The sequence below is a fragment of the Phaseolus vulgaris genome, chromosome 7 (genome assembly GCF_000499845.2).
Source record: "Phaseolus vulgaris cultivar G19833 chromosome 7, P. vulgaris v2.0, whole genome shotgun sequence".
NCBI lineage: Eukaryota > Viridiplantae > Streptophyta > Magnoliopsida > Fabales > Fabaceae > Phaseolus > Phaseolus vulgaris.
The window spans coordinates 32,079,474-32,097,941 of NC_023753.2; the positions used below are offsets into that span (position 1 = coordinate 32,079,474).

At 30.0% G+C, this 18,468-nt stretch overlaps 1 protein-coding gene and 1 long non-coding RNA gene across 2 annotated transcripts; one reads left to right on the top strand and one right to left on the bottom strand.

Moving 5' to 3' along the window:
• Positions 1 to 3,240: 3,240 nt before the first annotated feature.
• Positions 3,241 to 4,303, top strand: LOC137830036 (large ribosomal subunit protein eL22z-like). Its single transcript, XM_068637129.1, has 3 exons — positions 3,241 to 3,392; positions 3,545 to 3,783; positions 3,935 to 4,303. The coding sequence occupies exons 2-3, from the start codon at positions 3,557 to 3,559 to the stop codon at positions 4,077 to 4,079; spliced, it is 372 nt and encodes a 123-aa protein (XP_068493230.1). The 5' UTR covers positions 3,241 to 3,392; positions 3,545 to 3,556; the 3' UTR covers positions 4,080 to 4,303.
• A 6,341-nt stretch (positions 4,304 to 10,644) lies between these two features.
• On the bottom strand, positions 10,645 to 11,608 carry LOC137830041 (uncharacterized). The gene is made up of 2 exons (XR_011084139.1): positions 11,263 to 11,608; positions 10,645 to 10,972 (listed from the first exon to the last, which is right to left on the bottom strand). It is a non-coding gene; the product is annotated as an uncharacterized lncRNA (long non-coding RNA).
• Positions 11,609 to 18,468: the final 6,860 nt, after the last annotated feature.

The window sequence follows — 18,468 nt, forward strand, 5'->3', positions numbered from 1 at the left end:
AATGTACAAGTAAATATGTAGACCAAAAGAAAAATCTTATATATATATATATATATCATTTTTATTTTAATTGTTTACTTTTAAAAAAATTGACATATTATTTAAAATTTTATTTTGAGAATCCTGCAGTTGTAATTTTTATTATTATTTAGTTATTGTTAAAATAAAAAATATATATTATTTTGACATTAAATTTATAATATGATCTTTATTTTTTATAAAAAAATATAACTAATATTTAGATGGATAGGTATATGTTACTAGACTAGACTATCATCTCTCTTGAAAGAGTCTTATCTTCTATATCATCTCTCTTTAATGAATATTTCAAAATTGAAATGAATTGTGTATAAATATTTATATTGTGTCATCCTTTTTTAATGAATATTAAAAATATTTCACCGTTGAAGTGACTTATATAAATATTTATATTTTGTCTCCTCTTACTATCATACATTTTTAATGGATATTTCACCACTGAATTGGTTTATGCATACATATTTATACTTTAAAAGCAAGTCAACAATAAAGTTACATTATTTTTTATCCAACTGAAATACTCCTAATTGTGCAAAACATACTATAAAACTAATCTTTGGAGTGATGTTATTTCTGTTTGTATATTTTATTAAAAAGCACGCTAATATTATTTTTTTATACAATGACAAAATTATGATTGATTTAACTCGTAATTAATTTATTGGAGGAAATTTTAATGTAATTCTATATATTCATTTAGTTATTATTTTGAATTACCTCGAGATAAAAAAAATGTTGGTATTCTTTTCAAATAATGTTAATTTAACTTTCACCGCTTTTTCTCCCATATATCTAAAAAAATAAATTTCTCTAAAGATCTTTTATTTTCTATTTTTTTTTTATGATTTTGTCCATCAATTTTGGTGGGTTTAATCGAGAAAAATGTTCCTCTCTCAACTTGACCTTATAGTGAAAGTTGGTAATGTTTGGATAACTTATTTTAGGTTTCTATATTTTAGAGTAGTTCCCTTAATTGAACAAAACCTTATTTGGAATAAAAAATTATAGATACTATGTTTTTGATAGAATATTAAGATGACTGATTTAGATAATAAATTAATCTAGTAACCGAATTATGCATGTTATGGTATAAAGTTAGTTAAACTGAATTTGATTATGGGTTGATGAGTATATGAGATTTTGAATAGTTAAGATTGTATTAAAATGATTGAAGAATTTAAAATTTTAGTATGATAAATTGAATAATGCCATTTCTAAATTATATGGATTGATGTGAAGGATGAAATGTGTATGAAATTGAGGTATATATGTAATTGATTTGAGAATTATGAGTGGTTGATATGCACTATGTGAATGATGAAAGCGTGTATGAACTTGATTTCATATATTTGAGATAATGTATGAAATGTTGTATATTGTTAAATTAAGAATAAAAAAATTATATTTTAACATAGTCTATGTGACTTGGATCATATTGAGTCCCACTATAGACAATCAAGATTATATGTGTTGAAGTTACATTGATTCTTGATGAATGTATCAGATGTTAGCCTCTGGTAGGAGCATACTTAACTAGTTTTTTGGAAGACGAGAAATCCATGTATAATCAATATGATTGAAACAAAAGCAAAGTATTGGGGATTGAAAGGAATCAAGGTACTTTGATTGCAAATGGATCTATGTGGAGTCAATGTGATTAAAATGATATCAAAGTATTGTGGATTGAAATGAAATTCAATGATTGTGATTGAAAATAGACTTATGTTGTGGTCTATATGATTGAAATGAAATCGAATTATCGTTATTGATAGTTGAGTTTTTGCATGACTATGTTTGAGTGGAAATGAAACTGAATTAATTATAAATTAATTTTTTTTATTATACTTTTGTATGTTGAAACTTTATTTTAATAACTTACTCATGTGTTTGTTTGTGTATGAATGTGATTATTATACTATGTGGAGGAACATATTTATGTATATGTGCAGGAACGACATTTGAAGAGAAATATAGATTTTTTTTTCTAAATAGGTATATTTATATATATATATATATATTATGTGATTTAATAAATTTATATATTACGTAATGTTAATATTTGTTATTAATTCAGATTTTATTAGTCTTAAATGTTGGTTATTAATTCAGATTTTATTACCCTTAAATTATTTATTGTTATTATTGCATTAGTGGTCAGTTTACAGAACTTTAGTATTCATATTTTATAACTTTCAGTATTTATAATTTTACTATATATATTATTGTAGTAACTACGTTCAATCAGCTTCTACAAAACCTTTTTCTTATGTTATTTCCTTCAATTAGTTTCAACAGTTAATTTCTAAAGTGTTATATTAGTTGGTGTTTCAATGTGATTTTTTTTAATCTTAGTGTGATTTTGTTGAGACAAATTTCAAATTGAGTGACGTAGAAAATTCTAATAAAAAAAAACTAAGTATTTATTATAAATTATATAATCTAAAATTATTTTTCTAGAATGTTATTCAATAACAAATTGTATAACGTGAAATATATATTTAGATGATACATTATAAATTTCATAATTCAAAAATACATTTTAAATTAAATAATTGAAAAATATTTTTTTAATTTCTTATATACCTAAGTTTGTTTTTAACTTATTGATCCATTATAACAGTTTAATTTTATGAATATACTTTCTGATAAATAAAGAAAAGTGTCTAAGTTGAAATATCTCATAAAGTTTTAATAAGTTCCACCAGTTAAGATCAATAACATTGCGGACAACATGGGGTTTTGATGAAGGAAAAAAATGATCAAAAAGTGAAAAGAATTTATCTAGAGATGTATATCAAATTATTTTTAGGTAAATAATATATATTTATAATATTAAATTAATAACTTGTAGATAAAATATTTAAAGGGCAGTAAAAATTATGAAATGAAATTTATGTAAAAGTTTACATCTACTTTTATGTTATAAATAAGAATGTAGAATTCATAATTTAAAAAGTGACACATTTTGATTTATACTTTTTTTAAGGGATGTGTTTTACATATTTTTAGATAGTAAATACAACATATATTTTTTCAATACTTAATTTTTAATTGTTTATCTGTATAAATTTGTATAATCTTAAATTGATTATAATCCATTTAAAATATGAAGTACATGTTAGAAAAATTTAAGTATAACATAATTTATAAATTTTTAATTATATAAAAAAATATTTAACAGTACTAACAGGTCAAAATACCAGTTAACAATAGGCTCTTAATTTTCCCCCTTTATAAACGCGCGTTTCATATAGTGTATAAAACTAGAGGCAAATCTAAACCCTAAGTATCAGCCACACTTCAACGCCGCTCCTTTCTTCACTCTGAGTTGTGCTGTTTCGGTGTAGCTTAAGGTAATCCTCTTCCTTTTTACCCCTCCGTTCTTCGCTTTCTGTAGTTTCCGTTTGAATCAATTTGGTTTGACCAGTTAGTTTTCTAGGAACCACAGAATCTAATAAGGGATTCTTATTTGTGTTTTTGCGTTTTTGAATTCGGTTTGCAATAGAAAGTGAGAAGAATGAGTCGAGGTGTAAGTGCTCCGAAGGGCAAGAAGAAAGGGGTCACATTCACCATTGACTGCGCGAAGCCAGTGGAGGATAAGATCATGGACATTGCGTCACTCGAGAAGTTTCTTCAAGAGAGGATTAAGGTCGCTGGCAAGGCCGGTGCTCTCGGTGACACCGTCGCCGTCGCACGCGAGAAGACCAAAATCATTGTTACATCGGACAGCAACTTCTCCAAACGGTAACTTTTGTTTTTTTTCTTTTTACTCACTTTTCTTTTCTAGAATTAGGGTTTGAGCTGAATTGTGATATTGCCCTGATGTATTGTCCACTTCAGGACGCAGTGTTTTGGAGAGGATTTTTTGTGTTCTTAACATCTCAACTGATTTCAGGTACCTCAAGTACTTGACTAAGAAGTATTTGAAGAAGCACAATGTTCGTGACTGGCTCAGAGTGATTGCTTCTAACAAAGATAGAAACATTTATGAACTCAGGTACTTCAACATTGCTGAGAATGAAGGAGAGGAAGAAGAATAGTCATGTTGTCTGTTTATTTATTTGAGAACCTTGTTTACCCTTTTTCTCAATGCTAGATTCTGTTTTGGCTTGAGCTCTGTTTACATTAGTTGCAATTTAACAGTTTTGTTTATTTGAGAGTTCTGATTCAGAATAGAGTTCACATTATATTTTTGCCTTTGATACTGTTGCTATGCATTATTAAACTAATATTATGATCATCTCAAAGCCCATCTGCGGTCGCATATTATTTGTTCTTATGTATTTGCAATTGAAGAATGTTTGATCAAAATATTAGTTAATTGTTTCTGGAAAAGCAATATAGAATTTGGTTTGCTTACTGACTTAAATTTGGCGTTGTGCTCTTTCGGAGTATGAATAGATAGGGGATGTTTTGCAATAAGTTCTTCACAATCTTCAACCAATTGAGCTAAACCTTCTTGATTGGATGAGAATTACTAACATATACAACTGTGTATGGTGTCTAGGTATAATTATTACTTTTGTTGCTTTCCTTCCATCTTTCTTGGTGAACAAATCTTCAACTTTGGAAGTCAATCATACATCTTGAAAAATTGTTTACATTAAAATTCTTCTTCTCTGATGTGGGGAAAGGAAGATTCATTCCTTGGAACAGGAGACCATAAACGTTCGTAGCCTGGAGTGCATTTATATAAGTAATATACTGCTGCTTGAATGGATACTTTGGCACCGTTTATTTTGCAGGCTATGCTATATTAAAATCACTACTATCCACGATTTTGCTTATAAAGGTTCTGCTGTACATATGTTTAAGAGCGGAAGTTTAAGTAATATTGTGATTAAATTATGCTATTCAGTTGAGGCTTATTATAGGTTGATAGAGAATTACTAGGTTATTAGCATATTATGAAATACAATTTAGTTGAGATTGCCCTTTTTTTCAAAAAAATATTATATCTTTGCACAGCCTACACTTGGGTTCTAATCTAAAAATTACTTTTTATCATGCTTTTCCGTATTCTCTCATGTCAGTGTGAAATGCTTGTAGTGAAGATTTCTTCAATGCTTATTTAATTACTGTATCTTTTCAAATTTGCTCCAGCACGGTTTAAATCTTTGGCTCTAGCGTAATGCATCCAATCAATTCGTACCCTGTCAGTTTTTGAAATTGTTTTAGAAATTCAACTTTGGAGTTCGATTTCAGAATACCAAATCTGGGATAAATTATAATTTTTTACCTTCACTTCTATTTGAAAACTAAACAATTTCTACCATCACTTCTATTTAAAAACACTTCATCATTTCGTGTCATTAATAGTGTATATGTTCAAATTTAGAGCAAAAGCCTAAATCTTTATACATGAACACTTGGGCCTGTTGTATGCAGTTGTTCAGAGTTTTGGAGTTGTTACTACAATGAGTACCGTTGGCAATTCACTCGATATTTTATCTTACATACTTTCTGTTATTTCTTAAATTTAATTGGAAAAATACTAAACCGTGAGTGTAATTATTAAAAAAGACAGATTTTTAAAGTTATGATTTTTTATAAATATTAATTGAAGTGTTAGAATTTTATTATTTAAACTGTAAAATTAAAGGTTCTCGTAGATTAAGATGTGTGCTAACATGTTATATTTTAAATATGTATCTTATAAAACTTGTTACTTCCTACAACTTTTTTCCAATGTTGTCTTACAATTATTAAAAGGTTCAATTTTTAAATTGATTTAATGTGTTTCGTTACTCAATGTCGTTTGACTGTCTAACACAAGAATGTAACATTGTGTAGATGTGGTTATTGTTCTTGCGGGGGATATTGTTGATATCAAATAATTAATTAAGTTGTAATCTATTTTAATATTTGAACATTTAAATTAGGTGAGAGGTTTGAATTGAGAGAAAAAGAAAGAAATAAAGAGAAAGTAAATGGAAAGGGATGATGTTTGAAAAGTTAAGGAAAAGTTTGATTTATGTGATGATAAATTTAGGTGTATATTAATATATTTAGAAAATAATTTATAAAATAAAATTTTTAAAAAAATGTAATATAAAAAATATTTTATTTATTTATAGTTAAAATAAAATAAAATAAAATAAAATACAAAAATTATCATAAATTTTAATAAATAAATAAAAATATATTTTAGAATATTTTTTTTTTTTAAATAGGTTGTTAAAATTTAAATTAATTAATCTTATTTCATTTATTTATTTTAATATAAAAAATATATTAACAAAATATTAAATTTATTTTATTAATTATTTTTAATATTTTTTATTTTAATTATTCATTTTATTATAAATTTAATTATTGTATATTACATATCAATTTAAAAATATGTAATAAAATTAATTTAATATTTAATTGATTAAATTTAACTTTTTTTTCTTACAAGATCAATTATTAAAATAATTTACTATACAAAATATTAGTTTAACTTATTTTTTGTTATTAAACTATTTATTTTAATTATTTATTATATTATTATAGAAAACACATATTTATTATATTTATATATACATAATCCATTATCTTTCAAAGATAATTAATTATGTTTTACGGATAATCAATTTTTTTAGCTCTTTTCGTAATGATGAAAAGGTTTCGCATTCCAAACATGATCAAAAGTTACACAAGAGTATCAGAACAATAGAATCTACCTAAACCAGACATAGAACAATAAATCACCATAATCAAACACCTTAAAGACTAAACAACCCAATCTTTATTATTATTATTATGGTTGCAACAGGGGAGAAGGCGTGCACTTGTCCTTCTTCCTCTTCTGCAAAAGTCTTCATTATCCTCTGCTGTGTGCTTCATTATTGTTTTCATTCTCAGTGCATCCACTAAAATGACTTGAGTAATTCAACTTCAAATATTTGTTAGGTCATCCTATTGTTGTAACTCCAAATGATATGTGCCTCTTGTGAATTGGCTTCATATACAACTTCTTGTTTGTGGCTTCTCATTCCTCCAACTTACATTCAAATCACTCCCTTCTCGACCCAAGACACAATTCTCACTTATTGTTAATCCAACAATCCTAAACACTCCAAGTTATATTTGCCTCAAACCACTCATTTTCATTCCCCTCTCTGCACACCTCTTTTAAATTCTTCTACCATATAGAGTGTCATTTAGTTTTTCTATGTCCTTCTATGTCCTTCACACTTCTCTATATTCCATATTTTAACTATAATATTTGTTTCCATAAACCCTTTGATTCAATTCCAAGTCTCCAATTCAATTTAGCAAAGACTGTCATATTGAAAAAATTAAGTCTTTAAAGCCAATATCACTTTCTTCTTTTGGTTTGCACACATTCTCCCACTTCACCCAAGATATCTTCATATTCTGCTTCTCCCACCCCTACAGAAATGTACTTTGCACTTTCTTAATTTCATTTCCTAACTTAGATGGTAACTTAAAGAGTAATAGGTAGAAAATTGGTAAGGCTGTAAGTACTGATTTTAGCAAGCACACTCTTCCTGCAGATGCTAAATATCTTCCCTTCCATTTTGCTTATCTTTGCTTAAGTTTCTTCAACACCAGCTGCCAAAAATCTTATTTTCCTAGATTTTCCCCCACACTCGTATCCAAGGAAGTAAAAGGGATAGGCATAATACTATAATTAAGGATTGATGAGAATCTTTCTAAGTTAAACTTCTCTACTCATATTCCTCTCATCTTACACTTATGAAATTTTACCTTGAAATGACATTTCAAAACATTTTAGAATGCTTTTAATAGCCATTATATTATAAATTTGGATCTCATAGAGACAATGTACCATCTCTAAATTGTCAGAAATTAATTTCAACCTTCTCATTTCTCATCTTAACCTCTTCCAATGCTTTGTTTTTCATTACTTCCCTCACAATTTGTGCCATTCTTTTAGTCACAATTAGAAACAAAAAAGTAGGATCACCTTGTCTTAACATTAACATTTAGAGAGTTTTATTTCCTTAATTGAGATACCATTTACCAAATTGAAATCATAACACACTTTAGTCATTCTTTTATTCAACCGATCCACCTATTATAAAATCCTAATTGTTTTCATCACATACTCTATGAAATTTCACCTAACTAAATCATATATTTTTTTGTAGTCGACATTTACAATCATACAACTTTTTTTTTATTTGACCTCATCCACCATTTTGTCTGCTACCAATACACTGTCAAACATTTCTCTATTCTCCAAAAATATAGATTGTGATTGATCTACAACCCTCCCTTGATAACATCCTTTTCAGCCTACTTAAAAGAATTTTTGCTATGATCTTGCATATACTTCTAACCAATGATATAGGTCTAAATTTTTCTAAATCTTGTGGGTTATCCACTTTAGGTCTTAATGAGAAGAAAAATGCATTGCAATTCTTTGGGATTTTTTCCCATGATTAAATAACTCATTAACAGGCTACATCTCTCCCTTGAAGTTTCCAATTGATTTTTAATAAAACTATCGTTTAGCTTAACTTTATTTGGTTCCTCACACCACTCCTTTGTATTTTTATGTAATTCTTTTTTTTTCTCCAATTAATTCTTGAGTGATGGTATTTTGCGTTTAGGTCTCCCTCCTTTACCTTTGACTTTTTGTTTTTTATAGATTCTTGTTTAAGATTTAAATTCCTAAGTTTTGCCAACAGTTCTGTTCTCTCCAAATTTTTTAATCGCTTCTCCAAAACCTTTATCTTTTTGCCATTTATTTGCCATATATCTAATGATCTAAATGATTTTGTTCTTCTTCAATGCTAATGCACAATGATCCGATATACTTATATTTAACACTTAATATTGTTTGCATCCCGACCAATACTTTAGACGTTCTTAAGATACTATAATTCTATCTTTTACTTTTTGTTGTTCCATGTCTCCTATATCAAAGTCAATTTTCTACCGACCAAAGATATGTCTAGGAGTTTGATATTTAATATGAACTTGTTAAATCATTCAACTTTTTCCTATTGTTTCTTTGTGTGTTCCAACCTTTCCTTTCCTTTATTTTCTTCACAACATTGAAATCCTCCGTTAGAGACACCAATAATTAGGTACTTCATTATTTTTTTCTATCTTAACCTTTCTAGTTCATCCTTTCTCTTTGAAAGTTATTTATATTATGCAGTTCGTAGTAAATAAATAAACAATTATATTATAACTTTATTATTTGTTGTAGATGGTGATGATTGTATTATTGTACAGAAGATGGCCTCTGAGAGCAATAGTAAAATGAGTTTTTGGGTTCCAATAAACATGCCATCAATGTCAACCCAAACTTGATCATTGCACGTAAGTTTATAAATTTAACATTGTCAGACCAATTCCCCGTATTCTAGCTGAACCAACTTATAATTGGCACAATGAGGTATAATTCTAAACCAGCCTCCACCTACAAAAGGAAAACGTAAAGGGTACAATCAGTGGAAAATATAATTACAAATTAATTTTCAACCTCTTCTCCTTTATATGTTAAAATAGCATAACAAAGCTTATGTGTTTACTTTTCAAACGTATATTAAAAACGTAAAACTAAAAATATCTGTTAAATTTTCTGATGGAACCGATGGGAAACTAAGTTTTTGTGGTTCAATCTTTCTTTGTGCATCAGTAATAAAGAATTCACTGCTAATTTTGCAAGTTACGTAATTTGGCTGCAAATTTTGTTCAGTATTGTGGCATTCGTTCTCCAGCCATGTGACATAATGATAGAGTAGAGTTATGAGTTACTTGGCATAACTCTGATATTTGTGCATTGCGTGTTGAAATGGGTATATTCATTATTCCATTTGCTTGCGTTTTAAGGTTCTTCTGCGTTGCCAGCACTGACTTTGGCTTCTTGTTTTTTCCACACTTACATTTCCAACTTAGATAAATGAATCAAGTACTTTCATGCACAACTAACCAAGAACACTAGAGTCCCCCACCTCCTAAGCCGAACTTTCAGCTCCACTGTTTCCTTTCCACTATCATCTTTCCTTATATTCACGTCATCTCTAACCATTCTTCATCATTACATCATATTCTACATCACATTCTTTATCGGTCAACCATGTTAATATCTTAAACTGCACTTGTTAACCACAATCAGTGTAATAATAGCACTCTTCGGACCTTCCTAACTGCGAACTTAGTCTAAGATTACAGAAATTATTGCTCTTATAACAGCAAATTTAGCATATATAAATAATAATATTAACGTCACTGGTGCATGACACAACATTCCTATCCACCTCCCACAGATGAAAATTCATCATCACTAATAACAGAAGGGAAGTTCTGGAAAATTCGTCTAAAATAGTTTGTTTGAAACGCAAAAATGGTAGAGTAGTGATTAAACATTTGCTAATGGGGGTAAGGGATTTGTTTTTGAATTTCGTTTGCATCTATTTTTTTGAAAGTAAACTTTATAACTAGTGCTGGTAATAGAAACTCCAAATAGTTATATATTAATTTCTACAAAAGGAAAATGAAGGCCAGCAACATATATTCATATGGATATTTGACCAGAGAGAACTGCTATTATGCCATGACAGGGTTGCGCTTGTTATTGCAGGTTGAAGCAATATAGAAATTCTACAGTGGACACTGATAAGAAAAAAAAATTAAGCTTTGTTAAGTTCCAAGAGATTATTACATTGATCGGTGAGAACCAGGAAACAACAGTCGCTTGAAATTTGACCAGAGATACATATCACTGAACTGTGAAAAATAAGTTACATGGCCAAAATTGAATCTGTCCTAGTTATAACGAAGAAGCAGAGATGTGAGCAGAACCCAAGAAATGGAAATATAGTCTGCAATGGTAAGTGCAGAGCAGCAGATGTCATCCTTAGCTTAGATGTCTGTATGAATTGCGAATCCTTGTCGTTCTTCTTCTTCTTCTTCGATTCTGAAGTTGGCAAGTACATTCCACATCACCCTGCAGAATACAAATCACAATCACATGCAAAACTCTGTTTCTGGATAGAAAGTGTTAGAGTTGAGAGATGACCATGCCTCTTAAAACAAGTGAGCAGGTTTACAATCTTCAAACCAGTGGTAGAAGAGAATTTGAAGTAAACTTCTAAAAATAATAGATTTGTATTTTGAGAGATTAGTATGGCTAGAGAGAGTAACGTGTGCAATCAAAAGAAAAGGAAAAAAGAAGAAGCTAAACATATATAAATTATAATATGAAAATCTCATGCATGCAACTCTACTTTGACTTACTGTTGTCCACAGGAAGACAACCTCGGTTGGACAAGAAGGTAGGAAGGTGAAGATTGAAGGAAAAGCCAAAGAATGGTGAAGTAGAACGAGGTAGGAAAATCGTGTTGGAGAAGGGGAGCACGTGCAAAACCAGATGAACTACCAGAAGTGAGTTGGAGAGAGATGTTGCACGTGCCCTGCTTCTCCAACAGGACCTAGCCACCAATGAAGATTGTAGAGAAGCATGGTGACAGTAAAGCTTCAGTTTGAGAGTGGCGAAGAAGGTGGAGGAGTGCATTTATATATACTGGTCGTAAAGAGAGAGACAAACAGAGAGTTGCTGTGTGAGTTAAAGACATTGAGTCTTGAAGTGGACATTCTTTAATAGTAGAGTATATGATATGATCTCTATGATGACCTACACAAGCAATCAACCCCACATTTCCAAACCCAATTCAGAGTCTGAGATTTCGGCTCTTGTACCAAGATTTCGTAAGTTCCTGAAATACACTTACGCCAATATCATAAATAAGCTGTTTTTGGAGAGTGTGGTGCAGGATCTGTTATGTGTGGAAGCTAGAGAGGGTCCTTGGAAAATATGTATTTTAGATTTGACCCTGAATTTGACATGCATCATGCATGCCTCAGTGAATCTTATTCTTTTCTTTCCGCTTCATCAACCTGTGTGATTCAATAAGAATGCACATATAAATTACGTATCTACAGGTCAGTTATGTTGACAGTTTGTGCCGCCAAAACAGAGAATTAGGCCCCCACCTGCAGACATACCTTGTGCGCATGGTGGAAGGAAAAAATTTCACCCATAATAATTACATTTACTCACTCACAACTTCTCTTTTTTACTCAGATTGATGTTGATTGACACTTAAGAAGAGAGATAAGTTACATAAAAATAAACAAAAATAATGCAATAAGTTCAATCTCAGCATTGCAGTTCATAATCAACACATCCGTTTCTTGAACTGTTTCATAAACTTGATACTGTGTGAGAAGTTACTTTCAGATGAAAATGGGCACGGATAAGGAAGTCCCACACTGTGTATTATTTCTTACCTGCAAAATCAAATGAAACAACTCAAATATAACTTTTGTATTTGTAAACTATTGATTTAGTTTTGTAGAAATGTAAGGGATGAGAGCGGAAGGTGAAGTGTAATTTTTGAAATGACGTGAGTAAGAGAAGTGTAGATTGCAATCTGAACACGGTGGTTGGAGATTATTAATATAATTTAATTTATAGATGCACTTTTTATTATTTGGGTATAAAATATTAATATGCAAATTTGAAATTAATATTTTTAGTATTTTTCGAATAATTAGAAGTAGAATTTAGTCACTTAAATCTAAAAGTTGTATCTAATCCCATAAATTTAAACACTATTTTTAGTCCCATTTTTATTAGTTCTAGATTCATTCACGAAATAAGAAATATTAAAATGGAATAGTGAGAGTTAGAGTCAGTCACGATTTATCATTTCGTGTTAACCTTTCTAGTTTAAAAGTCGATGTACAACTTTTATTTCTCTCGACTCTTTTATAAAAATAAATAAGAATAAAATATAGAGAAGGTGTCTCATAATTTCTATGGCAACATTTTTATATTGAATGAAAAAGTTTTAAGTGTCTAATAGTATTTTCTTGACATTTTAAAGATGCAACTTACTATAATTTTAAATTTCAAAAATGTAAATTAGTGAAATATTTTGTAATAAATTTTTATTATTTTAAACTCTAAAATGCGTTGAAGTAAAAGAAAAGATGTTATAGTCGCGCATTCTAATTATAATTATTATACTTTAATCCCAAAATAAAAACTAAAGTAAAAGTTCTACTTATGTCAATGTGATAAAAAGGAGGAAGGTAGAAGATAAAAATATTACATGATTTAATGTGATGTACCCATGTCGTTATCATAAGAAGAATGAAAAGTTTAGAAAAAATATATTTCAACTTTTGAAAACTAAAAAATATTTTTAAATGTGATGATTTTCAAATATATATTTTATACTTGAGAGATTAAAAATACCATTTTTTTTTAATTTTAAAGAATAAAATCAAATTTTATCCATATTGTAGAGTATCAATTCTTAAGTTAAAATTTCGAAGTAATTAGTGGTCGATTGTTGTCAATTAAAATTGTACAAAATTCATAATTATTTGATGCTATAGAAATATTATCCATCATATCATTATTTGAAGTTCTATCTTGTAATTGTCATCAAGTATAAATTTATTTTGTGTTGAGAAATGCTTGTGAATAAAATAAGATTATTTATCGATCATCCTCTAAAGCTTAATACAAGGTGCTCACCACTATAACTTGTGAATTGCTAAATGTGTCTTAGTTGGTGACTGATAACAAAGTAAATACAATTGTTGACTTTTGTAGCTATGTTGTGAAGAACAAACAGGTAGGTATGGTGATGCTTAAAGGGAAGTTTGAAGAAGGTATATACAGGATCGAAGTTGCACCTTCCTAAAATAAATCTAAGTTTCAAAATTTCAGAATTGTTTCAGTTTCTTCAAATTTATCAAGTCTTTCACAAGAAGACTTAGGTCATCCATATAAAAGAGTTATGTATCAAGTTTTAAAATAGTGTAATCTTAATTTCGTTGTTAATAACATCAACTTGTGTGATGCTTGTTAGTTTCGAAAATCACATGCCTTACCTTTTAAAGATTCTCATTCTAAAGTAAAACATGTTTTAGATTTAGTTTACACTAATCTTTGGGGACCCAAACCAACTCTCTCAACATTTGAATATAATTTTTATATTCATTTTGTTAATGACTTTAGTTGCTTTACTTGAATTTACCCTCTTAAAATTAAAAGTGTTGTTGTTCTGGATTTTAATAATTTCAAAACACCCATTGAAAACCAGTTTGGAATGAAAATAAAACAAATTTATTCAGATTGTGGAACTAAGTAATTTTTTTTTGGAACTAGTTGAGAAATAAGGACTTATCTTTAAACACATGTGTCCATATACCTCAATCCACACAATGGTAGAGCAAAAAGAAAACATAGGCACATTGTAGAATTGGGTTTAACCCTTTTAGCTCAAGCTAAAATGCCATTAAAATATTGGTGGCAGGCCTTTGAAAGTTTTGTTTATCTAATTAATAAATTACATACTTATGCTCTTCATGGTATTTCGCAAAAGTATAAACTTTTTGAAAAGTTCTAGATTACTTTTCTCTAAAAATCTTTGGATATAGTTGTTTTCCTTGTCTTAGACCATATATACTAGAGTCATGAATTTCAAATTCACTCAACTAAGTGTGTGTTTAGGATACAATGAACTCTTCAAACATTATAAATGTCTTATAGTTCAACAAGGAAAATTTACATTTCAAGGCATGTAGTGTTTAATGAAAAAGAAATTTTATTTGCTAATGGTTTCCTTAATACTAATGTTGTGTCAACTCTTATGCTTATTTCTTTATCATCCTTTTGGTTTCCAAATAACATGAGCAATATTGTAGTCTCTGGATGGACCATCAACAAACTTCTCCAACAATATCATCAAATCCTGGAAGCCCCACTCTAGATTCACGAAGAGAGTCAGACAAAACATTTGTAGCAACATATTCTAAAAGTGCTTAATCAAATCAATCATCAACTGAAATTGACATTGATATGCTGCCAGCCAATGGAGAAATTCAAATGAATGATCATCCCATGATTACTAGAAGAAAGAGTGGAATCTCCAAACCAAAGTTTTCATTTGCAGAGGCTGCTAACAGTCTTGAAACAACCGAGCCTCATAGTGTTGCAACAACTCTAAGTAATGATAACTTGAGGAAGACAATGCAAGTTGAGTACCAAGCCCTTGTCCAAAAGAAAATACGACATGTCGTGCCACCATCCCCCAAGCATTCAATGTTGGTAGCAAATGAGTCTTTAAGCTCAAGTATAATCTGAATGCAAACATAAAAAACCATAAAGCAAAGCTGGTTTTATAGGGCTTTCACCAAACTATTGGAGTAGACTTCTTTGAGACATCTAGTCTAGTCATTAAGCTCACTATGATAAGAATTGTGCTCACCATTGTTTTTTCAAAAGGATGGGTGATTAGACACATAAATATAAACAATGCATTTCTAAATGGTTTTCTAGCTGAAGATGTGTATATGATGCAACATGAGGGATTTATTAATCCTGAAAGATCAGATTTTGTATGTAAACTTGACAAAACTATCTCTGGGCTCAAGCAAGCTCCTTATGCTTAGTTTGATAGGTTTGAAAACACATTAATTGTTTGGGATTTCAATAATTCCAAATGTGATACATCCCTATTATTTTTCATATCATATGACAACATCTTATTTATTCTTGTTTATGTTGATCATATTTTGGTTACAGGAAATGATCAAGCACTTATGCAAACTTTTATTTGCCAATTAAATAAGATATTTGTTGTAAAAGGCATGAGAGACCTTCACCACTTTCTTGGCATTCAAGTCTATAGAGATGAAACAAGGATTTATCTTACACAGTCAAGATATATTTAAGAGTTGTTGAAGAAAGCTGAGATGAGTCAGTTTAAAGTTTGCAACATTCTAGTCATTGAAAAATATTTGTCTGAGAATGATGGAACAGTCATGCGAAATCCAACTCCTTATAGACAAATTATGGGAGAACTTTAGTATCTCACACATTCTCGACCATATATAGCTTACTCTGTGAACAAGTTAAGTTAATTTCTTCAATAATAAGCCATGATTCTTTGGCATGCCGTGAAACAAGTTATGCGCTACTTGAATGGAACTATTTCAATTGGGTTACATATCATATACAGCTGCCTTGATGATCATGGTTCAGTTGCACACTACTTGTGTGCTTTGGTGATACTTTGGTTTCTTAGTCTTCTTAAAAACATGTGTTTAGAAAAAAATGTGTTGTATCACTTCTCTTCTCAAAGAATTTTATTTTTCTTTACCTTAAAAATCGATTGTGTGCAGATAACTTAAGTGCAATTACTCTTACTTCCAATCTTGTGCACCATGCTCGACTAAAGCATATTGAAATCGATGTTGGTTTCGTTAAAGACATAATTTTGAAGAAATATTATACGATGAGTAGCACCACTGTCCCGTACCAAAGATGGCTCACCAGAGTCATTATCTGAAGAATAAAATTGAGAAGAATTAGCATTAATATGAGAAGAAAGATTAGTGTCAAACCGATGCCAACACTCTAGAGCAGTATGACCAAAATTTTAACATAGTTGGCACTGAACGCAAGCAAAGAGAAACAAATTGGGCATGGAAGATGCGGTCAAAGAATTCTTGGTAGGAGGACGATGACCATTAAGGCGTTTATTGTTGTGTCTAAAAGGGGGGTGGGAACCACGATTATGAGAATGATGGAACTCATACATGGGTATAGACATAAGAGTTGAGGATGACCGAGTAGACGCAAGATTAGTGTGAGGCAAAAGTTGATATTGAGTTTTATACCGTTCAAGTCGTTCTTCATGAGCCATCAACAAAGCTTTAATATCTTCCACCGTGTAAGAATCAAGACGGGAGCTGACAACGATAATGAAAGATTCGTACTCCTTAGATAAACCATAAAAAATAGCTTCAAGATGTTGTTCATTAGTAAGAAGCGAGCCAGTTGCATCAATCGCATCTACAATCTTCTTGATATGAAAAAGATATGTAGATATGTATCGTTCATGCCTGGGAGCCTTCAATTACGTCTTTAATTTGATGATTTTGGTATGGGTTTGAGAAGTATAATAAACCTGTATTCCCTCCAAATTTGTGAGGCAGAGCGTAACCCACTAAAATCTTTGTCAAGATCAGTGTTGTCATGGAGCTAAGAAGCCACGCTACCAGAAGATGGTCTTGTTGTTGATGAACCAGAAACGCATGATTAACATTGTTAGCAGTAGCATCTTCGGTGGTGAGAAAACATAGAGGTAAAGCAGATCCATCAAGAAAATGAAAAAGTTGAAGCCCACTAACATGAACAGGGATTTGTTGTTGCTAGATTAGGTAATTATCATTGTCAAGTTTTTTAAAAAAAAGGAGAAAGTGTGTAATTGTGTGGAGGAAGAAGAAGAAAAAGGCATGGAGGTTTGAAAAGAGGCAGCGAAAGAAGAAGTAATAGACATGGCGATGAAGACGAGAACAGAGAAAAAGAAAACAGATGTAGAGTAAAAAAATCAATGTTCTTGATATCATGTAAGGATATGAGGTTGAGCGAACATTCTTAGAGAAAAAAAATTATTATTAGAAAAGTGTATATAACAAAAAAAAAATATATAAAAGAGTATATATATAACAAAGAGAAAAACCACTAATAGATTTATTTATTGCTTAATAAAAATCCAGTATGTACATTCAGGTAATGAAGTTGTCGGTCATTAACTAATTCTCGTTTTCAATTCTTACCTAATAAACTTAGTCTGATAGAAATACACTTTCGTTTGAGGGGAAAAGTTAAAACAACTTTAATATATGCTTAGTTACAAAAAATTCTGATACTTTTACTGGAATAAGTATTTTTTTATAGTGGTTTCTTGTAGCATTTAATTAGTCATACAATTCCTTATCTTACGAGTAGTTTGTATAAATTTTTATTTAATTGAATCAAATGTGAGTGGAAGTGGTGCATTAAAAATATTTGCGCCACTTTACAAAGATTTTTTAAAGTTACCTTTAAACTTAAAATATAAATGTGGGTGTAATTATTTTGGGGGCGAGTGTGAAAGCATAATTTTTGTTTTTGGATTATGCGAGGAAGAAAAAAATTAGGTGGTGGCAGAAAACACCTGGAGCAGTTTGTAACTTTCTATAGCTTCACTCTCCTACCATAACACATCCCAATGCTAACAAGCTACCCTCTTTAAGTCATGCCTACTCTACGCTCCACTCCAAATTTTCATGCTCATTTACTTCAATTGCCCTCCTCAACCTCTCTCACCCACTCTACCTGCTTCCATTACTCATTTCATTCACCTTCCAATATTCTATATTCGATCATCACATTCAAAATCCTGCTTAACTTTAGACCCAAAACCTCTAATTCTAATGTTGATTATATCATCATAGTATATTAGTTGTGTCTTGTTCTGTGTGCTTTTCTCTTTTTCCTGTTCTCCTTTTTATTATCTTGTACAATTTAAAACCTCCTTGCTTATCCGTTGATCACGATTGATGTGGAACTTATATCTCTCTGTTATTCATGGAAGG